Source organism: Chanodichthys erythropterus, chromosome 10 (assembly GCF_024489055.1).
Source record: "Chanodichthys erythropterus isolate Z2021 chromosome 10, ASM2448905v1, whole genome shotgun sequence".
Classification (NCBI taxonomy): Eukaryota; Metazoa; Chordata; class Actinopteri; order Cypriniformes; family Xenocyprididae; genus Chanodichthys; species Chanodichthys erythropterus.
In genome coordinates, this window is record NC_090230.1 from 20,364,864 (window position 1) to 20,388,297 (window position 23,434).

General features: G+C 35.9%; 4 protein-coding genes across 6 annotated transcripts; 3 read left to right on the top strand and 1 right to left on the bottom strand.

Moving 5' to 3' along the window:
* Nucleotides 1-200: 200 nt before the first annotated feature.
* Nucleotides 201-3,684, top strand: rdh5 (retinol dehydrogenase 5 (11-cis/9-cis)). The gene is made up of 4 exons (XM_067396474.1): nucleotides 201-946; nucleotides 1,014-1,272; nucleotides 2,884-3,047; nucleotides 3,118-3,684. Exons 1-4 carry the CDS (start codon nucleotides 574-576, stop codon nucleotides 3,336-3,338), a joined length of 1,017 nt encoding a protein of 338 aa, XP_067252575.1. The 5' UTR covers nucleotides 201-573; the 3' UTR covers nucleotides 3,339-3,684.
* A 1,008-nt stretch (nucleotides 3,685-4,692) lies between these two features.
* On the top strand, nucleotides 4,693-12,106 carry gls2b (glutaminase 2b (liver, mitochondrial)). Of its 2 annotated transcripts, none has more exons than XM_067396465.1 (18): nucleotides 4,693-5,124; nucleotides 5,257-5,359; nucleotides 5,881-6,002; nucleotides 6,110-6,239; nucleotides 6,313-6,392; nucleotides 6,467-6,630; nucleotides 8,578-8,636; nucleotides 9,050-9,082; nucleotides 9,447-9,505; nucleotides 9,589-9,655; nucleotides 9,748-9,798; nucleotides 9,890-10,066; nucleotides 10,759-10,890; nucleotides 10,990-11,082; nucleotides 11,224-11,285; nucleotides 11,378-11,454; nucleotides 11,550-11,613; nucleotides 11,693-12,106. In XM_067396465.1, exons 1-18 carry the CDS (start codon nucleotides 4,940-4,942, stop codon nucleotides 11,874-11,876), a joined length of 1,842 nt encoding a protein of 613 aa, XP_067252566.1. In that variant the 5' UTR covers nucleotides 4,693-4,939; the 3' UTR covers nucleotides 11,877-12,106. The 2 variants fall into 2 exon arrangements, with proteins under 2 accessions (XP_067252566.1, XP_067252567.1); XM_067396466.1 differs by having other exon boundaries at nucleotides 4,694-5,124; nucleotides 5,260-5,359.
* An 871-nt stretch (nucleotides 12,107-12,977) lies between these two features.
* LOC137029246 (CD48 antigen-like) lies at nucleotides 12,978-16,543 on the top strand. Its single transcript, XM_067398815.1, has 4 exons — nucleotides 12,978-13,030; nucleotides 13,406-13,732; nucleotides 15,134-15,433; nucleotides 16,402-16,543. The coding sequence occupies exons 1-4, from the start codon at nucleotides 12,982-12,984 to the stop codon at nucleotides 16,527-16,529; spliced, it is 804 nt and encodes a 267-aa protein (XP_067254916.1). The 5' UTR covers nucleotides 12,978-12,981; the 3' UTR covers nucleotides 16,530-16,543.
* Nucleotides 16,544-17,643: 1,100 nt separating this feature from the next.
* Nucleotides 17,644-21,729, bottom strand: LOC137029245 (CD48 antigen-like). Of its 2 annotated transcripts, none has more exons than XM_067398813.1 (6): nucleotides 21,474-21,729; nucleotides 19,533-19,859; nucleotides 18,941-19,258; nucleotides 18,619-18,729; nucleotides 18,402-18,505; nucleotides 17,644-17,776 (listed from the first exon to the last, which is right to left on the bottom strand). In XM_067398813.1, exons 1-6 carry the CDS (start codon nucleotides 21,532-21,534, stop codon nucleotides 17,726-17,728), a joined length of 972 nt encoding a protein of 323 aa, XP_067254914.1. In that variant the 5' UTR covers nucleotides 21,535-21,729; the 3' UTR covers nucleotides 17,644-17,725. The 2 variants fall into 2 exon arrangements, with proteins under 2 accessions (XP_067254914.1, XP_067254915.1); XM_067398814.1 differs by having other exon boundaries at nucleotides 17,647-17,776; nucleotides 18,447-18,505.
* Nucleotides 21,730-23,434: the final 1,705 nt, after the last annotated feature.

The window sequence follows — 23,434 nt, forward strand, 5'->3', positions numbered from 1 at the left end:
CCTCCAAAAACCATGTTACATCATTTTAACATAGAAGTCTTACTATTTGTAAATTGTTTTGTGGGATGAATTGAAAGAATGTAGTTTTTGTAGTAGTTAATCAGCTCAAACTGGTTTGTGCAAATGTTTTACCAGATTTACATTCATTGATATATGGTTTTACGATCATCAAGTTGACAGAAAAGGATGTGGAAGTAAAGATTCGTACGAACAAATTAGCCATATTTTATACTAATAAAATATTCTGAACATTTTAGGAACAATTTTATTATCATCCTATATGTTATGTTTACAATACCTTTTTGAACTGTATGTTCTCTGTTTGATTATGGTGCCGATTGTGGTGATTAAAGGAACTGCACCCTGACGCTTCCTGCACTAATTAAATCTGCACTGTTATGTGTTTTTTATCTTTTACGTCACTGGCATTCTACCAAAAAGCAATTGTTTACAAAACATCTTCACAGAATCACTCAGGAGGCAGAAACGATGCTTGAGTACTTCTGGTAAGAACGTGTCTGACTACAATACTATCAAAACACAAGCAAATAAATCAACAAAATTATAAAGAATATGTTGAAATTTCCTATGTATTATTTTTATATTATGTGTGCTCACAGTAGCGATTGTTCATGGACGTGCGGCTTGGGTGCGTTTGTGCTGTTGTGGGTTCTGGTGTGGTTCTACCGGGACAACCTTGAGATTACCAGGGTCTCAGAGAAGCACGTCTTTGTGACCGGTTGTGACTCTGGTTTCGGACACCTACTGTGTAAACGCCTGGACAAACGTGGTTTCCGCGTTCTAGCCGGGTGTCTCACGGAAAAGGGTGCTGATGATCTGAAGAGGGCGACGGGACCTTTCCTGAAGACCTGCATCTTGGACGTGACCAGCACAGCCAGCATTCAGAAGGCTGTGGAATGGACCAAACAAGAAGTTGGAGATAAAGGTGTGTTTCAGACTTCGATATAAATGTTTTAGAAACAAGTTTGACATCTTTGTTCCAAATTTTCCAGGACTTTGGGGTTTGGTGAACAATGCCGGACGTTCTCTTCCAATGGGACCATCTGAGTGGATGAAAATCGAAGATTTTGAAAGCACGCTCAAAGTCAACATGACTGGGACGATCGAGATGACCATGAACTTCTTCCCTCTTGTGAAAAAGGCCCGTGGAAGAGTGGTGAACGTGGCGTCAGTGTTGGGTAGAGTGGCAGCTAATGGCGGTGGTTATTGCATCTCGAAGTTCGCAGTGGAGAGCTTCTCCGACTGTCTCAGGTATTACACTTCAAAACCTATGTTTATACAAATTTTGGGATATCACATAAAGAAACACTAGATGGAAAAGCCAAGATGTGCATTCTAAGCTCAACTGAGGTGGGAGATTTTGTATCCAATAAGAAGAAATGCACATAAACTATGATGGAAACATATTTACTGAATAAATCCCTCAATGCGCAACAAAAAATAATGTGACAGTGGACCAATTTCAGTGCACAGCACTGAATAATTCTGAAATGCCTGAGCCAAAGTCTGTCATCAAAATTGTTGGGTACATTGGGCTACAATGGGATTTTCATTGCAGATATTTTGCTCCAGTTTTCCATGAAGTAACGATTTTGTTGTCTTGAACACATGAAATGGTAATCTGAAAAGTTTTATGCAATATTCATTTTTTGCGCATAATCTAAATTTGCACCTTTGGATGAAACCATAGCCAATGAAAGGTCTGAGATAAAAACAAATGGTGTTTTATTAACAAAGTTCGGTAGGAGCACGTTCAGATAATTAACCTAATTAACATGAGAGGAGCGCATTCAGTTAATCAACTATATATACAGCAGACTCAGGGCCGTTGCCTGAACATATAGAATGGGGGGCACACATTTTTATGATCTAAGAAACAAAATTTCACCAAAATAATAACATCCCATATTAATTATTAATGAAACAGAAGTTCTATATTAACACCAAAACACAAGATAGTCCATCCTAATTAGACCAAACTACACTAAAACCTAAAGCCTTTTGCATTATGCCTATGTTTGCAAACACAAGGCACAAAAGCTTTTTAATTCCTCAAACAACACAATAATAAAAATGATACATACTAAATAGCAATACAAATATGTAGTCTACATCTGTAGCATATTGATGTGTAACAAAGACTTTGAGTGTACTCACCATTAAAATAGTTGAAGGCAGCAGCTCTTCGAGTGATAGTCATTTATAAATATAGCTTAATTGTGTTTCAAGTTCCATGTTGTGTAATAATGCGTTAACTATGAATTTTCTGACTGCACAATGAATCTCTTATTTACATAATTGTTTATTATGATGAGAGAATACAGTATTTGCCAGCGTGCAGAACTCCGAATCCACTCACCACTCAAAACGCCAGAGTTTTTGTTCAACACTAGCTTAAACTGATTGGTCATTGCGTTCAAGAAATCAACAGATGTGATTGGCTACATTGTTCAACGCTGAAAAAATATGTTGTAAAGCCTTGTTCTTCAGAGCGCAAACACAGATATGACTGGATCATTTGCCAAAAATGTTTCGCCAATATGCTAATATTACGGATAAAACTGATTCTAGACAAGTAGTTATGTGAAGCATTTTGGCGACGGGCCTGAGCTGACTTACCTCTGTTCATTGACATTTTATCAGCATCCCTCCACTACACTACCTCCTTGCTTAGTTCTAACTATTTTTATCACAACTCTGGGTTCAGGCCAAAATTCCAAGCTTGGGGCCCTCCCCCTGGACAGCACACCAAATATGTATCACCTTTACTCTATCTAATTACATGTAAGTGTGAACTTGTGAAATTGTTTTATCTTTGATGCCACAACTACTTTCAAGAAACTTTTTTTCATGTCATTTCAGGAGGGACATCCAGAATTTTGGTGTCAATGTGTGCATCATCGAACCTGGTTTCTTCAAGACGCAGGTGACCAGCTTGGAGCCCATCGAGAGGGAACTTCATCGCCTCTGGAACCAACTGACCCCTGAAGTGAAGGAGAGTTACGGAGACAAATACTTGGATAAATGTATGTTTTTTATACCAACGACTACCATTTTCTCAAATATAGTCCATTTAGACACTCTTTGTCTCTCCAGACATCAAGATCCAGAGGTTGATCATGAACACCATATGCGACTCCGACCTCAGTAAAGTGACCAACTGCATGGAACACGCCCTGCTGGCCGTCCACCCACGAACACGCTACAGTGCAGGCTGGGATGCCAAGCTCTTGTGGATCCCCTTGTCTTATATGCCTGCTTGTTTTGTAGATATTGCGCTGAAGCTGGTGTTGCCAAAGCCAGCAAAATGTGTCTAGATTTGGTGTGTGATTAAAGGTAATTTTAGGCCAGAATCTTTTAACTCTTACCATTGGTTCCCTTCTGATACACTGGAAGATGCTCTATGTACGCTCTAATCTTAAATTATTCCAAACTTTTGACCAGTAGTGTATCTCCACACCAAGCCCTTTATCTTATTTCTCATTGGCATGTTCTTGCCTAAGTGACATTTGTCTTAAGTTGCCTTGAAAATGCACCACCAATTTGTGCCTGTTGGTCATTGGCTGTATGTGTTGCTAGAGTGCCACAGTGACTTTGACTTTTGGCATTATATATTTTGTATGAAACTGTCAGAGATTGCTTGACCTGCCACATTATGGATATTTTATTTGCAGGCAAACTGTATAAAAATAATTTAATAAACGTTATAATAATTTTTTCGGTGTATTGTCATCTGTGCACCAATCTCTTCCCAGAAAGAACAGCTTAAAACAAAATGGTTTGCTGGTTCTAGTTAAAACATTTTAGGGCTCTGACCCCCCCCCCCCCCCAATAGGACAGAAATCATATCCTAAGGTCAGTTGGAAACAATTTAATTCCAACAAATATCAACAAATATTTCTTACAAGCAAGAACATTCATATTCATTAAACAGTTCGTCCCATGACAAAGAAATCATTAAACTGTTATCCGTGATGTGATTCTTGTTTGGCTAAAATAGACCCTTTTCACATTTCTGGGTTTCTCAGAAGCAGAAGTCATCATAGTTGGGTTAACTTTTATAGCAGTGAATGAGAGACTTCAAATATATATATATATTTTTTGTGTGTTTTCACAACTTTCAAAAAGAGGGAAAAAATAGGGAGTAACTGATAACGGCATTAGAAGAGATAAAGATGTAATTTTACCGTCACTTCCATAACTATTTTTTATTTATTTTTTTGTAATTTGATGAAAAGGTAATATAATACAATGTAAAGTGTTATAAATATACATTTTTTCTTTATATATATATATATATATATATATATATATATATATATATATATATATATATAAATGAAAATATAAAAACTGCAGGATTTGACCGTTAAAAACGTTATCAGTGAAAAGCGCGGGAACACTCAGGCTACCCCAGTAGATTGTTTCAATTTCTTTTTTGTCTCGTCATCGCTCTTCCAGTTGCAAATGTAAAAAATAAACATTAAATATGATACATTTACTTAATATATTATACATTTATATTATTTAATGCCGTATCTTTTTTACAGAATAGTTGTCAGATGAGTTGAAGTAACGTAGCTTTTTTTTTTTTTTTTACCTCAGTAGATCATTGTAGAGTATTAAACTACGCTTGCAAACATCTCAAAAAGTGCTGTCTCAGTATGACATGGGATGACTTCAGCCCTCGGTGTTTTAACAGTGAAAGTTATCCAGTTATCTGTGACAGTGAACTTTCAGGAGACGTCAGTGTTGATAAAGTGCTCCTGCCGCTCACCGGATTCCTCGCGCACCTGTTGACGCGACTCAAAACAAACCAGCCGCACGCGACTTTGAGACCGTTATGTGCGACACGGACTAGTTTGAATCCACCATTTACGCTTCAAATCTGAGATTTTCTCTTATAAGATACTGGAAAATGATCTCTTTAAGGACCCTACGAATGCCTAATGTTGGAGTTATTGGTTTACTGGCGAAAGACTCGGTTAAAAGTAGCTCAGTGTGTCAGAAAGTGACGAAGAGGTCGTTCAATTTAACTTCGCGGATTCAGGCAAGCAGTGAATTCATCGCTCCTGCATCTGTGGATGAACCTAAATCGAAAACGTGAGTCACTTTTATAATGAATAACAATATGATTATTGTTATTACCTAACTTAAATGTTTGATTAAAAAAAACAACAACAACTAATTAGTACAATTAATAGTTGTTGGAGGCCTAATCTTATTTCATTAAAGCAGAAATATGACCAATAAAAGTATATTCTCTGGACTGGAGGACATGCTTTTCTACAATATAACTGAAGGAGCGGAGAAAATTCCTGTATCTCATTTCATTGCTGTAAGTTCTTTCATTGACACACACTGAATCATATCCAATAAAGATGTATCTGGATTAAAATCTTTGCACTAGCAGTTGTTGGAGTCTGCTAACTGAACAACATCTCTGTATATGGGCAACAGCTGGGAGTTGCTTCACACATTGACTCAGTTGCATGTTATGCGCTCAGTTACTATCAACCCACTTACATGTTCCCTCTGAAATCTGATTCGGTCATGGGAGGGCTGAGGTAAAACACACACACACACACTTACCTAGACTTTGTGGAACTGCTGTCATGGGTTGTGTAATTTATACACAAGGTCAGTAAACACCCCCAGTATAGTATAAATGACATTTGATTAACTTTGAATTAGATAAGTCTTACATTTGCCAGCATTTCTTTTCTTTTTTCTTATTGTATATTTAGAGTAATTTTGATAAACATTACTGTTCAAATAAAGTTTGCATGACTAATTCAAGGCACTACACAAAGTAAACAGAATTATTGTGAAATTACAGAACAGTATTTTCCCTAACAGGCAGTGAAAAGCACCGGCCTTCTGACCTCTGACCCCAGATTGCGCGACTGCATGGAAAAGATTCGCAAAGCTATCCAGGAATCGACCGGTGAAGTCATGATGGACCGTGAGCTGTTCCGAAAGTGAGTACATTTTCTTTTCGGCAAACTCAGACAAAAAATATCTGTGAAAAAAGAGGAATATTTAGTCAGACAAAGTTCTAGTTGTGAACGTTTCTTCATTGTGACAGGTGTGTCGGTGGAAACATAGTTCTGCTGAGTCTCGCTTTCAGACGGAAGTTTATCATTCCTGAATTTGAGGCATTTGCGGGTGTCATCAATCATATTTACCACACATCAAAACTGCAACATGATGGACAGGTGGGAACTGTATTTTTAATCATTTTAATTTTCTCTTATTTGTATAGATGAACTCACTTCAAATCTTTTCCAGGTTGCAAAGTACATTCCCCATCTAACCAAGTTTAGTCCTGATCTTTGGGGCGTCTCTCTCTGCACAGTGGATGGCCAAAGGTAAACAGATAAAGCTGCCTCTACTGTTCTATAATATGAAGTGATGATTTTCACATCACCTCTTTGAATTTCAGGCACTCAGTGGGAGACACAAAGCTGCCGTTCTGCTTGCAGTCGTGCGTGAAGCCGCTGGAATACGCCATCGCTGTACACGAGCACGGCACCGAGCGAGTGCATCACTATGTGGGGAAAGAGCCCAGCGGATTCAAATTCAACAAACTCTCCCTGGATGATGAAGGTTGGTGAGGAAATGTCATAGATTATCATATAAACAACTTACAGGTGCTCTTGATGTTGAGCAAAATACAATAGATATAGAAAATAGAGGAACATGTTGGATGTAATGCAACAAGGTTTAATTAGTTTACATTAGTTAACTTCTTTAGTTAACATGAATTTAGAAGGAACAATACTTCTACAGCCTTGATTATTTCAGTTAATGTTAATTTTAATGTTTACTAACACATTATTAAAATCAAGAGTTGTATTAGTTAATGCACTGTGAACTAACATGAACAAACAACGAACAACTCTATTTTTAACTACACGCTAAAAACAACCCAAGTTGGGTTGAAAAGGGACAAACCCAGCAATTGGGTTGTTTTAACCCAGCAGATGGGTTAAATGTTTGCCCAACCTGCTGGGTAGTTTTACTTAACTCAACTATTGTTTAAAAATTACAGTATTGCTTACTTAAAATGAACCCAAAATATCTTGAAAATTAACATTTATTAATATGTTTAATAAATGAACATTTTAATTTCATTTTAGATTCATTTTAAGTCAGCCATATAGTCATTTTCAAACAATAGTTAGGTTAAATAAAACTACCCAGCAGGTTGGGCAAACATTTAACCCTACAGTTGGGTTAAAACAACCCACTCGCTGGGTTTGTCCATTTTCAACCCAACTTGGGTTGTTTTTAACCCAGCATTTTTTAGAGTGTACACTAAAATGCTGGGTTAAAAATAACCCAAGCTGGGTTAAAAAAGACAAACCCAGCGAGTGGGTTGTTTTGACCCTGCGGTTGAGTTAAATGTTTGACCCAACCTGCTGGGTATTTTTATTTAACTCAACTATTGTTTAAAAATCACTGTATTGCTCACTTAAAATGAACTAAAAAAAGATTTGAAATTAACAGTTATAATACGTTTAATAAATAATAATTAAATAATGAACATTTATTAAATTGCTAATTTATAAATGTTCACCTTTTGATTATTACCAAAGTCCCTTTCAGACAAGTCATTTCACTCGGCGGCCATCTTTGAAACGCCTCTCGGGCACCCTGGGCATCATGCAATCTCTTTGAATGGGGAAACATCAAATTCTCCAAAACTGTTCGCCAACCTTACGATTAAATTTCATATTTGAAATCACTAATGAAATCTAACAACAACCGGCTCATAAATTTAGTTTCTAAATGCTTGAATCATGACAAAAAAACTGTATTTTTCAGGCTGGATCAAGCTAATGCGCATGCGCAGACCTAAATGCGCGTCTCTTTGGAGGCGCGAGTCTGACTGTTTCTATAGAAACCGGTGATTCTAACGGCCGCTGAAGTGACGCGATGACTTTACCAGTCGGCGATTGGCTCTTATTTAGAAGGCGGGACTTATTCCGCCATATTGCGCGTTACATTTTCTCCCATTCAAAACAATACAAGTGAGATGTCTTGTGTTATTCTATAGTCTTTGTTATTACTGTTGCCTCTAGTAATTATGTGTCTGATTTTTAATTTCCAGCCTATATTAAATTCTTTTTAAGCCATTTTCAGACAATAGTTGGGTTAAATAAAACTGCCCAGCAGGTTGGTCAAACATTTGACCCAACTGCTGGGTCAAAACAACCCAAACGCTGGGTTTGTCCACATTTAACCCAACTTGAATTGTTTTTAGACCAGCATTTTTTAGAGTGTAAGGTATTGCTGTTAGTTCATATTAGTCAAATTAGTTAGTTACTCACCCAACACTGTCCATAAGAAAGAACTTACAAATGAGATTTCTTTTATATCTTGTTTCTGCTAGACAGCAATGAGAATAAATGGAGAGAAATAACTCTTAAAGAATAACTTATAATTTCTTTTGAAGCATTTTGTTTCTGTGCTTCTTGCAAAATGAAATCAATAAATAAAATCACATTAAATGTAATAATCTGTGAGCTGATGCTGGTTTTCTGTTCTTAGATAAACCTCACAATCCCATGGTCAACGCTGGAGCGATCGTCATCAGTTCACTTATCAAGGTAAATATAAACCTGCACTTTCACCGTGGAGTTTAGTGTCAGGTAGGTCTGTGTTTGCAGTATTTACTTGTCTGATAATCAACATCTCCAAAACAAACTCTGATATATGCACATGTATTGACATGCGGGCCGGGCCAAGAATTCATTTGAGCTAACAGACCTTTGACCCAGAATTTCAGATCTGTGCGGACAGACACTGTGCATCTGCTACAGTACATGTGTTGTTTTGTAGTGCCTGACCTTGTGAAGCTATAAGCAGAACTGTTACTGGTCTGGACTGAATCCAGGCTATTAAAAGTGCCATTTAGACCAAATGTATGTGATCTGTGCTTCCTAGGTTCTCCAGCACAAGCCAGAATACGCAAAAGTCTCACGCTGGTAAATTTTACTGTTCCTCTTCTCGTTCTCTCCAGCCAGGTGTCAACAAGGCGGAGAAGTTTGACTATGTAAGTTATACATTCCTGTCGGATGCTGACATTTTAAATGTCATTTAAAAAACACTCATGTTGTTCACAACCTCTAGGATAATTTACTTCATTAAAGGAACAATGTTTATTTGGCTTTTTATCTTCAAGGCGACGAAAGTACTGCATACAGATTTTAGATGTATTATAGTCATACACTACCTATGTTTTATTAAAAGACTGAAATGAGTTATTTACCCAAGTCATTTTTCCTTGAAAATATTGCTTTTTGAGTGTATATATATTGCCTTTATCCCAAAAATGGGATGTGATTGTGATATCAGACTCTTTATTTGACTAATAGCGTCTCTACAAAGAAATCATTTTTGTTGGGTTTTCTTCTCAGGTGATGGAGTTTGTGAAGAAAATGACAGGCAGAGAATATGTGGGCTTCAGCAACGCAACGTATGTCTTTCACTTTGGCATTTTACACTTGTTTTGCACACAATTTCATTGCTATTGACTTCCATTTGATTTCATTTGAACAGATTCCAGTCAGAGAAGGAGACAGGAGACAGAAACTATGCAATAGGATACTACCTAAAAGAGAAGAAGGTTTGTGCTTCAGTGAACATTGTTTTATAGAAGAAAACTATCAAGATGTTGTTAATTGTCCACAAAAGCAACTGTGATGTCCTTCCTTACAGTGTTTTCCTGAAGGGGCGGATATGATCGACGCACTGGACTTTTATTTCCAGGTAATTCTTCACCTGTTTTAATCAGTTAAATTAAATAGACGTTAAATAATCTCTGACAATCCAGACAGAATTTCCTCTCTGCCCCTCACAGCTGTGCTCAATAGAGGTCACGTGTGAGTCCGGCAGTGTGATGGCCGCCACGCTGGCTAACGGAGGCATCTGTCCAATCACAGGAGAGAAGGTTTTGAGCACAGAAGCCGTACGAAACACGCTCAGCCTCATGCACTCCTGCGGGATGTACGACTATTCGGGACAGTTCGCTTTCCATGTGAGTAAATTCATACCTAGTCTGGGTGTAAATTATATGATTTGCAATCTAGTTGCTTATTTAAAATTACTTATTTAAAAAAAATGCTTATTTAAAAGTAAATTTAAGTGTGCAATCTTAAGTTATTTTACTATCATTTAGATACTATTATATTTTTTATTTATATTTAAAATTCATACAATTTTATATTTTCAATTTTCATTTATTTTTGCCATTTTATTAGACATTGTTTTTTAATGTCCATATATTTTTTCAGTTTTAGTCATTTTATAGTATATTAAGTTAAACTACATGAAAATGACAAATGTTGCTTTGACAATTAGAAATGTAATAAGTTTAATAGTTTGTTTTATATATATATATATGTAGTATGAGAGAGATAGAGAGCATCCAAACAATATGACATTAAAGACTTTTCTAATAGCTTGTAGTAGAATATTGTTGATTTATTTTTTATTTTTTTTAATTTGTGTTGTAGTAAAACTTGCCGGAAAGTCTGTTTACTCGGCTGCCATATTTGCAACACCTTGGGCAGCTATTTTGGGCATCCAAGTCCTATGTATTTGAATGGGGAAATCCTGAAACATCAGGAATTTTTTCCACTATATAGCCAGTTGCATTTTCTCCCATTCATAAGTAATATGAGTGTATATCTATATCTTTGTATGAATAAAGTTTTTGATATGTGTCAGGTTGGATTACCTGCCAAGTCTGGTGTGTCAGGTGCAGTTCTTCTGGTGGTGCCAAACGTGATGGGCATCATGTGTTGGTCACCCCCTGTGGACAAAATAGGAAACAGCGTCCGTGGAATCCACTTCTGTCAGGTGTTTCTGTTATCGTCCTGTTGATTTATCGCCATATTTTTAATTCAAGACCATATGTTTAGTATAAATAACTTGATTTTGTAACCCTTCTGTAATTAGGAATTGGTGTCTTTATTCAACTTCCACAACTACGACAATCTGAGGCACTTTTTGAAGAAGCAGGACCCTCGCAGACAGTCTGGTGATGACAGGGTAAACCTTACATTTGAACATTACAACCAAATGAACTAAACTACAACATTAAAAACCAAAAGATTGTGAGAATGTCCAACATTAAGCTATGTTTTAGTCGGGTTATTAGATCCAGTAATGAACGCACCAAATCTGTTGTAGAACAAGTCGGTGGTGAATCTGATGTTTGCAGCTCACAGTGGAGATGTCTCAGCTCTGAGAAGGTCAGTTTATTCAGTTCACAACATCTTTGTTTTGCCTCAAAATTTGAGCTCTACTGAAATGTATATCACTAGTCTCTCTTTTCGTCCATCAGGTTTTCCCTCTCATCCATGAATATGGAGTTGAAGGACTATGACTCTCGTACTCCTCTCCACGTAGCTGCTGCAGAAGGTAGAATCATTTTCTGTAAACATTTAAGTATCTTTTAGTGCTAAATATGGTTTATTTGATTATAAACTCAATTTTGCTTGTGTCTGTTGTTTTAGGTCACGCGGATGTCGTGCTATTTCTGACACAGGCCTGCAAAGTCAACCCTTTTGTGAAAGACCGGTACAGTTCCATGGTTTTTTATACATTTACCTTCAGCTCCATCCATTTGGTCATAATTAATCTCATATATCTAATTCAGGTGGGGAAATATTCCTCGGGATGATGCCATGCAGTTCGGTCACAAGGATGTGGTGAAGATCTTGCAGGAATATGAGCAGAGCTGCAGTCCACAAACATCTCAGACTGACAAAAAAGACCGTAGTCATCAATCCAAATGTTCGTCTCTGGAGGGTTTGGATGTTACAAACTTAAGGACTATATAGATCATGTCATCAGAAATTGTGCAACATAAGGGCACATTATGGAAGTTGTCTATTTACAGAGATAAAAAGGCTCACACTTTTATTTAAAAATATTTGTAAATATGTTATTTGTACATAATTTGTGTTATATACATGCTTAACTTGACATTCTCATGGAAATGTACTAAAGCACAATGTACAGTGATTGTGACTAATAAACAAAACCAACCATGTCAACAGATTATCATCTTTACTTACCTTAGAATCATTTTCCTCTCATTTTGTAATCTTTCTTTAGAGTTTTTTTTTTATTTGTTATATGATTTTAGCAATTTTCAAATAAATTAACCAACAATAAAGTATATACCCTGAAATGTTAAATGTATACATTTCAGAAGAAATTAATCCACTCGCTCTAATCCTTGGAAAGCAACAAGTTACAAATTATGTGAAATACAACTCTATAACCCAGCAACTGCAGAACACAGAGGCCGAACAATTAAAAAACAATTATTAGGGGACATATTAATCTGCCTATATTTTAGTGCACCAAGACTGATCTGATCCAAACTAGGCAGATATATATATATATTAGTCTATATATATGTAACTAAATAAAACTTGCACTGTAGCAAATGCACATGCCTCTGCCTCTGAGATCAGAAGGAAGTTGTGGCTACCAGAGATGGCAAGAGAAGAGTAAAAACTAAACCATATAAACTTACCTGAATGTTAGAGGTCTCTAACACTGTTTGCATGAAGTGGAAAGTGGTCTTGTGATAGATAGAGCTCAAACCACAATGCTGGTGATGTTCTTCGGCCTTTGCACGCACTTACAAACCTCTCACGAAACTTCTTGTCCACAATGTCAATGAGGTTGTTGTGCAACAAAAAACATCTGCTGGTATTTACACTTTTTTGGTGTGTCAGTACAATTCAAAATTTAGTCTAAATTTTGAATTAGAAACTTGAGAAAGAGATGTTTAAAAAGAGCATCAGAAAGGAACTGAAGTCCATTTTGGTCAACTGATTGATACTTCCTCATAACAGTACGAGTGGCCATTGGCTGAATCTTCAGCACATCCTGTTTGTGAAATGAAACCACAGTAACAGTCACTTTTCTAAGATGCTCACAGACATGTGGTGTTTAATCTTGCTCTTCATTTGTGTGAAAGGTAAGATGATTATCGTTACATTTCTTTGATTGATATGTTTCTATAATTGGTTGATTATTTGAATCTTTTCAGAGTTTTCAAGAGTCAACGAGCATCAATGTTGTCATCCACACAAATCATCCAAAATTAACTGGTCTATTTGACTAATTTATACCAAAAACTTTTTATATAGGTTTTATATTGTATATTGGTTAACTTTAAATAACTGAATAAAACTCACCAGATCAACAGACATGGAAAGAAACCACATCCTGTCACATTGTCATGTGGTAAAATGTTAAATTGAAAATATGCTAAATAACACTTTTGAATAGGATGACTTTTCCAGATCTGTGGATTCAGCCAAAAATGTTCTTGCATGTGAATGTGTTTCAGGTGTGTTTGGTGATACAGATGAAGTGAAGTCAGTGTCAGTGACTGAAGGAGATTCAGTCACTCTAAACATTGATGTTACTGAACTACAGAGAAATGATCAGATACTGTGGATGTTTGGACCTCGAGAGACTCGTATAGCTGAACTCTATAAGCAGAACATTGATATGTTTAAGAGTAATGAGACATTCGGAGACAGACTCCAGATAGACAGTCAAACTGGATCTCTGACCATCAGAAACATCAGATCTGAACACACTGGACTTTATAAACTACAGATCCTCAGTGACAGAGGAACTTCATACCAGAGATTCAATGTTACTGTCTACGGTAAGACAAATATGACTTAATTTTTTTTTTAAATATAATGCATATAGAGGGATGTGAAGGCTAGCAATTTCTTTGTCAGTATCACTTCATTAAAGGTGTATTCATTGCTGGCAAGATGGGCTTTGAATAAAACTTGGCTGTCTATGCTGTAGAAAGTTTTTTTTTTTAAAGGGGTCATGAACTGCATTGTTTAATTGTTATATAATGTTTCCTGGTGTGCATCTATAATGTTAGCATGCTTTTTACATCAAAAATTGTCATAATTTAAAGATAAAAAGGCATTTTTTCTACCCTGATTTCAGCCCTCTGATTTGAACGCTCCATTTTAAGGGGCGTGTCTGCTGTGAGACTTCAGTGTAAACGCCCACTGCTGTGATTGGCTGACATCTTTCCATCTGAAATATCTAAGTATTACTCTCTCAAATACTTTTAGCACGTTTTTACTATTACAGCTCTTAAGGTTACCTAATTGTTAAAAGTGTTGCATTACATTTAGATCTATGATGAACAGCCGATCACAGACATGTTGTAGAGCGCATGATTTACTGACACACAGACAAAGAACATCTGACTGTACTTGAATCATTACATATCAGATCAGGCATTAGAATCAACACAGTTACTTACATGTTGTTGCATTACTGTCGAGTCCATACCGTAAAGGTCTGTTTGCAAAGCCTGCGCCGAAATGCGACTGATTTACCAAAGAATCCACAGTGAAATGTACCAAATACAAATAAATAAAACTAAACTGAGACATTCACATTGCTGAATATAAATAACATATTCCTAGCATTAGTATCCTTTGAAAGGTAATGTTATTTTTAGTCCTGTATCGCTCTTCTCTCCTCGTCATCTCACTAACACACCAGTGGGCGAGGCTAATGTTGATTTCTTCTGCGGAGGCGGGGTTTCACCTATCTATAGATCACATTTCAGGATCAGTCATTCGCTGGGCCTGGTGTCAATAAAAGCTTTTATTGGACTAACAAGGAAGTTTTCAGTTCTGAAACTTAAAGAATATTCTGTTAAGTGCGATGACCTCTTATATATCAAAAGCTCAAGGAAAAGTTGATTTCATGATTCATGACCCCTTTAAATCAGTTCTAGAGAAAACAGGCATTTCCTTTTACCAAAAAAGTAGACAAACTTCAGCACCCTTAAAGCACTGGGATCATCCAATGCCTCCTTATTGATCCAACTGTCCATGTGCTTGGATACAAAAGCTGTCTTTTGATGACAAAGTGCAGATAAAGTTCAATATAAAAAGTATTGCCTGTCTACTATATGATTTTATGCATGAAAACTTCATCCCAACATCCTTTCTTCCTTTTAAAATTGAAATGCAATAATCTTTTTCTGGACAAGATACTTAGCCTATTTGTTATACATGTTTTCCAGCTCCACTGCCCATTCCCATCATTACTAGAACTTCCCCACAATGTTCTTCATCAAGATCATCAGTGTCCAGATGTTCATTGGTGTGTTCAGCTGTGAATGTGAGTCATGTGACTCTCTCCTGGTACAAAGGAAACAGTTTATTGTCCAGCATCAGTGTGTCTGATCTCAGCATCAATCTCTCTCTACCTCTGGAGGTGGAATATCAGGATAAAAACACCTACAGCTGTGTGATCAACAATCCCATCAGCAACCAGACCAAACATCTGGACAACATTAGTCAACTCTGTCACACATGTGCAGGTATATAAGTATTTTTTTTTTTTTTTAAGAACAGTTAATCCAAAAATCATAATTATTTAATCATCCCGATGTTGATCAAAACTCTACTGTTATTTATGTGGAACACAACAGGGGGTGATCTTAAAAGCATCGTAAAAGTAGTTTCTGAAGCCATATTGTGACTTTTTGTCTTAAGATTTAATTCATTATACTTCGCACTCTGTAAGCTACTGTATAAAGTTCAGTTATCTTAAATAAAACTTAACATAAAGAAAATAATGACAACACGACTTGGCGAGCAGCGCCCTCTTTTGGACAAAACAAACAACACAGCTGTGAGATGTACAGCCTCCGTTCTTTCTCGCTACATATCTCGCCTGTGTCATTTCATTTTGCGGGATGTTTTGAACAGCAAAAGAGCCATTCCACCGAATAGGTGACACTTTTCTCAAGGACATTGCATGTATAAATATGCATGAAAATTAACTCTAAAATACATTTTATTATTAAGCAAAGTGTCCTGAACATTAACCTAACTGCAGTTTTAAAATATATAATTTAAAACATCATTAAATATTACTGAGAACACTAAAAAATAGCATTTGTTAACAGAACTGAGAAAACATACATCATCTTCTGCTTTGAAACCTTGTAAAAAATTAATTGATTGACCAATACACAATTTGTTAAATACACAATATACAATAGTTAAATATGTGTAATATTTGATTCAGAGTTGAAAAAAAAAAAAAAAAAAAAGATTAAAAAAACTTATAAACTAAATGTCACTCATTCGGTGGAATGACCCAAAAACTGCTATAGCTCCAGACAGGCCACCAAAACAGGGTTCTTCTGTCCCTGAAAACACGGATCAAAATTTAGAGTAAGAATTTAGATTTAAAACAATTTGTTTATTTCTTTAATGAGTAGAGAACGTGCAGTCATTTGATAAAAAGAGTCTTCACAATGTTGGTCTTTTCTTTCCTCAGATTCCTACATTCATTCTGAAGGTGTGACTCCATCGCTGATTTATGCTCTGGTGGGCGTCACCGCTGTTGCTCTACTCGTTTATTACATCAGATACAAAAGAAAAAACCCATCATCACAACCTCACTGACGCCATGCTCTTCTGTGGACACTAGGTGGCAATAACTCAATTGTTCAATCAGATTCGTGGACACTTACAAAGTGAATAGAACATTGCAAACGTGCTTGTAGTCTAAAACAATATTTAAATAACCACCCCTTTAAAACAATAGAAAAATAGTAAATAAACAAGCAAGTTTTTAAAAAAGCCATTTCCAAAAGTCATTTGCTCACCCTCATGTCTAGCAGCATGAAAGGAGCCAACATATTTTTAAAATACTTGTATCGAAATAAGATCTACCAGCATGATATTTTATTTACCCCTACGCCTGCTGTAATTTGTGGTTCAACATCAATTTCAATCCAAAGATTAGAAATACATGCCCATTTAACCTGGAAATAACCAGTAGGCTAGTTACAGTAATTTTTAGCCTTGGATTATAGGAATTCAGCAGATGTAAACCTGTGAGCATAAAGCGATGTTGTATGAAGAGACATGTAATGACTTGCTGTGCTATGATACAGGACAGACAGGTAACGATTACTGGAACGATAGCAGAGGTGGAGCTGGAGTTTAGCAGCTTTGCACAAGCAAAATTACCCTGAGGACCTACAAAACTGCTTGTTATTTCATGGATATACAGCAGAACTCAGTTACATAGAAGTTGAGAAAGAGTAAACAAGGCCTAATGTGAGACATTTCTGATCTGAGAACAATGCATTAAACATGCAACTTTGCTCTTCTACAAGATTAAAGTTATTTGTTGTGACTTGAAGTCAGTTTTTTTGTGGTCTTTATGACTTTTGCTGTGTCTGCAAAATATCTTTGTCAAAGGGGAATTTGGATATGCAAAAGGTTCAGTCCAGATCTTTCAGTTTAAAAACAGGTTTCTTTTCACAGGCTGACCCTGCTAACATGATCAACTTAAAGAGTATTATGTATTCATTTATTAACTTATTATTGTACTCATCATTAACTCACCCTTACCGGACTTTTTTATGGAACATAAAAAAGATATTTTGGAAAAATGTCTCTGTGTTTTTGTCCATAAAGTGAAAGTAAATGGGGTCCAATTCTTCAATGTATCTGCTTTTGAGATGAAAATAGGCAGGAAAAAAAGATAAATAGGTGGTGAATGGATCATTCAGGTTGTCCTCGGCTCAGTCCAGTGTTTTAAAGCTGACAGATGCAGGTGTGCAAAACTGTTTGATAAGCTGGTTGTTGGATCAGTTCTTCATGACGGTGGAGTATACAGTCTCTTCTGTCCCTTTAGGCTTCTGTTGGACCACACAGACAGAAAGCAGAAAATCAAAATCTGAATGAAGATGCAAGAAACAGACTCACAAAATAAATATCGATGGGCACAACAAACATCTAATTAAGTTAAATACATCCATTTCAACTTGCAAATAAAATGTAAATGTGTGCAGCTGTGGTGCTGAAACACAGCAGTGTGAAACAGACTCACACTGAAGCCCACTAATTAAATCATAATTTTGGGGGGTTTTCTCTTTGTTTTGTTGTTTGTTTTTCGATTTTGTAATACTCTGTACATTACCCTTTCATTGTTGTTTGTTTGTTGTATGACCCTTTACATGTACAGCACTTTGGTCAACTACTGTTGTTTTTAAATGTGCTCTAGAAATGAATTTAAACTTGAAACTTGAAACAATTTTGGGATAAACTACATTTATAAGGTCTAAATGTTCTTTATAGCACATAATTCCCACAGATACATATTGATGACATTTACAGTAGCAAACCATAATGCTCTTTTACTGTGCATTTGATCAAGAGTAATCACATTACTGAAAACAGCTCTCCATACCACTGGCATCAAAAGATGAAGCCACAAAAAAAATGTTTTTTTGTCTAGAGTGAGCATGTCCATGAGAGTCGCACCTTGTTTTGTACATTTTGTACAAATGCGGTTTCAGTGTAAACTACCTCCTCCTGGTCTGTCTGAACGGTTTCAGCTGCATACACAGATGGTTTAAAATAATTTCCTAAGGCCAAGATAAATAAATGGCAACAAAAACATAAAAACATTAATAGGAATAATAAAAGAATGAATACATATATGCTTATTGTTATTGCATCAGCTCGAAGTAAGACTTGCCTGCTGGCCCTGATCTTCTGCACTTCCTGTAAAGAAAGTACATCACAACTGCAAGCACAGCCAGAACTACTGCAGATATTAATGCTGCATAAAGCCTTTTATCATATTTATCTGAAATGGAAAGAAGAAAACAAGAATTTGTTTCAAAAATATTCACCTGTGCCTTCAAAGAAGATAGAAACAGAAAAAGCAATTATTTGAAGGCTAAAAACAAAAATTAAAAAAGTTTACCATCACCTGCTTATTGTGATATTTAAACTATAAATGGTATTTAGTGAAGCAATTTTGATCAGTAAAAAGATACTTCTTGGTGTGCACATACCTTCACATGTGTGACAGAGGTGAGTGATGTTGTCCAGATGTTTGGTCTGGTTTCTGATGGGATTGTTGATCACACAGCTGTAGGTGTTTTTATCCTTATATTCCACCTCCAGATGTATAGAGAGACTGATGCTGAGATCAGACACACTGATGCTGGACAATAAACTGTTTCCTTTGTACCAGGAGAGAGTCACATGACTCACATTCACAGCTGAACACAGCAATGAACATCTGGACACTGATGATCTTGATGATGATGATGATGATGAAGAAGAACAGTTTGAAGAGTTACTGGTGATGATGGGAATGGGAAGAGGAGCTGGAAAACATGCGTTATTTATAAGTACATTAAATATAAGTATATTGTTGTAATGTGAGTAAACTCAGACAAGATGGAAAAAAGGATCCAAATACAGTAAAGTTTATTATTATTATTATTATTATTATCAAAGTACACAAAGCACAGAAGCAGAACTCACAAACTAAATACTAACTAAGAGTCAACATTACGGCCCACATTAAAAACAGCAGTACAAAGACACTGAATGCATAACAATTGTACAGAAAAAATAATCCCATTATATTTGTCTTACCATGGACAGTAACATTGAATCTCTGGTATGAAGTTCCTCTGTCACTGAGGATCTGTAGTTTATAAAGTCCAGTGTGTTCAGATCTGATGTTTCTGATGGTCAGAGATCCAGTTTGACTGTCTATCTGGAGTCTGTCTCCGAATGTCTCATTACTCTTAAACATATCAATGTTCTGCTTATAGAGTTCAGCTATACGAGTCTCTCGAGGTCCAAACATCCACAGTATCTGATCATTTCTCTGTAGTTCAGTAACATCAATGTTTAGAGTGACTGAATCTCCTTCAGTCACTGACACTGACTTCAGTCCATCTGAATCACCAAACACACCTGAAATTCAGAACATTCAGAAAGAGTCTCCCAAAGTTAATTGTTGTGAAATGAAATGCAATGTGATGCAACCTGGAATCATAATCACACCATGTTTGTTTGTTTGGCTAGAGAAGGACTGATTTTTTTCTCCATTCCGTCACTGATGGAGTTTGGGTTTCTTAACACTGTCACCTCTGGCTTGCTTAGTTGAGGACACTTAATATTTGGCAATATTATCGATTTAACGTCACTGACACTAATTAATGAGAACTGAACCGAGCAGGACGATGAATCACTGTTTTCTACAGAGCTGCTTTATAGATGAATTTAACTAATTTCATATTGATGATCTTTACACAGTTATTGAACCAAACTGAATCAACACTGAACTGACCTCAGCTGAACAATGACACTATTGTGTTTTTAGAGTTGTTTACAGTAGAATTGAACTCTGTTTGCATCATAGAATCATTATTTCCCTGTTTATCACTGTAAACCTGCTTTGTAAAAAATCTATTGTATAAAGTGCTGTAGCAATGAAGGTGACTTGAAAAAAGGTTTACAAATAGAAGGAGCAATTCATTAAAATAATTTACTAATAGTAATAGCAAGTGATAATAATAATAATAATAATAATAATAAACAATCTTAAATTATTCTGTAAATTATTATTAGAATTACGGGAACAAAGCTATATTTTACAATTCTTTTCAAATAAATGCATAATGTTAATATACCAAGTTACCAACCTATTTTAAATATGTTACTCAAGGTATCACACAAGACTAAAATAACAAAGTAAACATTAACCAAGTAACATAAAAGGTGAAAAATTATATGGAAATTCATTATTTATTTAGTTAGTTATATTTTTTAGTAAAATTACATTTATTTTCTTTTTGAAATATAATGTAACTTTTATTGTATATAGTAACTTAATAGCCAACTATTTAATAGGTTTTACTGAATTATTACCTTTTTCTGTTAAAATTATCAACCGTTTTTACAGTATACTAGGTCTCTACAGAAGAAGCTCTCAATTAACATATTCTTATAGGTTAATAAGTTTTCTTTTGATTATATGCACTGGCAAGCATATCAGAAAACAGCCACTGGACATTGCAGAACAGTTAATTAGGTCAGTGCAGGGGATGGGTGCTTATTGGAAATATTAATAATTATTATTTATAATTCAGGATTATAGTTATGTTTAGTGTTAATTAGCCTAAACTTGGTTAAGTTAAATTAACGTACGTAAAATGGTGTTTTATTGAAGGTAACCTTTTGGAGATTAGTGTTCAATGTGAGATCCTGTTAAAGTTATATTAGTTTCTTCTGTGTGCAACAATGAAGGGACAAAGAATGTTGCACTCCTGGTGAAGGAAGATTCCCAATGACCCTAAACTGATCCTGCATTACTTCCATCAATGGAAGTATACTGAATCTATCTCATTAAACCCACAGAAATTCGCACATTTAAACCTAACATTTGTTCTTAGTCACTTAACACATCGTTATGCCAAAACAGTATAGAAATAGCAGAGCGCTATCTAATGGAGAATAAGCGAATAAATATGATTTTCTGTTTTAAACTCAACAAACTAAAGTCGAAGTGACAGGAAAAAACCTTACCATTCACGATCAACAGGAAAAGACACAATAACGTTGTTTTTCTAATAATGATCCTCAACATTTTGTCGTAAAGATAACTGAATCCCACATCATGTTATAGGAACGGTCAAGTATCCGATGGACAAACGACAGGAACACCGATCTGAGACGTATCTAACGCATGATTAATGTCTACAAATTTTACAAGATTTCATCAAATCGATAATTAAGAAATCTTTTTTCTTGACGAAGCTGAAAAGTCATGCAGAGCGTTTGAGCCGACTGACTCTTTTAGTCCCGCCCTGAATATTACAGAGAGAAGTAGTTTTCTGATAGCCAACATTATACTGTGTATTTTGTACTGTCTATTTTGTTTTTTTAGGCCTAGATTTTTTAAGGAAAACGATACCTATTTTATTTATTATGTGTAAAATTGTCTCTGTCAAATTATAAAATAACTATTTAACATTAGGATTTTGTTCTCTTTGTCTTTTATCTGGGAAATAGTTATTGGAACATAGATGGTTTGAGGCTGTTCCAAACTTGTAGATCATCTTGGACCAGCAAGAAACCAGCTACCAGCTGGTCATTCCAGCTTAGATTTTTGAAACATATCAGCATGATAATATCGCAACTACCATATGCTTGATTCACTCTTTAAACTTTAGTATTTGCCTCTGCTCGAGCTTTTTAAAGCTTATAGATGGCAGTATTAATGTCAGGCCAGTGAAAGCACCTCATCCACCTACACTGGTACCGCACATGCACACACAACCACGCACCCAACTCTCAAACTCATTGTTGTGCACAACTTGCACGTTCCACTGGTACAAACCACACTTTTGGTACACAACTTAGGTACACTACCTGACCTAGATTATATTAAGTGACTGCAATACATTTATTGTGATGATTATTCTGGTCAAATTAGTTGCACATACGTAATATATTATTTTAATTGTTCAGATAATTTATTGAACTTTATTTGCTAATTCTAAAAAATTCTACATAATTCATGCACAATTGCGGTTAAAGCATGAAGTGCAGAGCAAACTTCATGATGGTAATGATAAACCATGTTACAGTCTAATGATCACTGCGGTTTATAGCTCTTCTCTGAACCTGAATCCCCTTCCTCTTCTTTTCCTCTCTGCTACAAAAACCCAAAGCAAACGGAGGCCTCTGATCTGACTCAGCCATCAGAGATCTCAATGATCTCTTTCTGATGTTCGCGGAAGATAAAGATGCAGAAGTTCTCACAGCTCAGGCCTAAAAGTCCCCATCAGTGCAGTGCAACAACAGATGATTTTGATAAATATTAAAAAAACAATAATCGACATTGTACATTACAAAAAAGATCAGATCAGCACAACCATAAATCTATTTAGGTCACAGTGGCTGAAGCGTTTATGAAACAGTGTCTAGCATCACGTTCAGAGTGACCGCCACTTCCTGTTGCGATGCAGGGGAGAACAAAAAGGTCAAAACCAAAATGCAGTGTGTGAGCATACAGTCATCCATTTTCACATGAATTAATCCCCCTTATGTGTTAACTTCAACTTTTGCCATTTACGGTCACCAAAAGTTGTGATTGCACTTGACAAAATGTGAAAAAGTAGAATTTGCAATGTGATGAAAGAATAAAAATGGTGTTTGATGGAGGGGTTAAAAAAGCAAATAATATATAAAGTGTAATAATTGTACCACATCATGGTCACCACTGATGCCAAGTAAAGATTAGTGTTAAGATGAAGTTTATTGATAGCGTATACTGTAAACATGTTATGCCGACAGAGTGTTTTGTAAGCAGTTCTGAATCACATGACTCACTAGTGATGCTTGTTGTACAGATTAAATGTAGTTTCACAAGTTCGCCTGCCTGTTCAGTCTGAATAGTTAATGGTAAAACAAACTTGTCTTGCTGTCCTCGAAGGAGGCTCAAGCTCCGAGTTAAACCCCCCATAACAGTACTAGATAGAGGG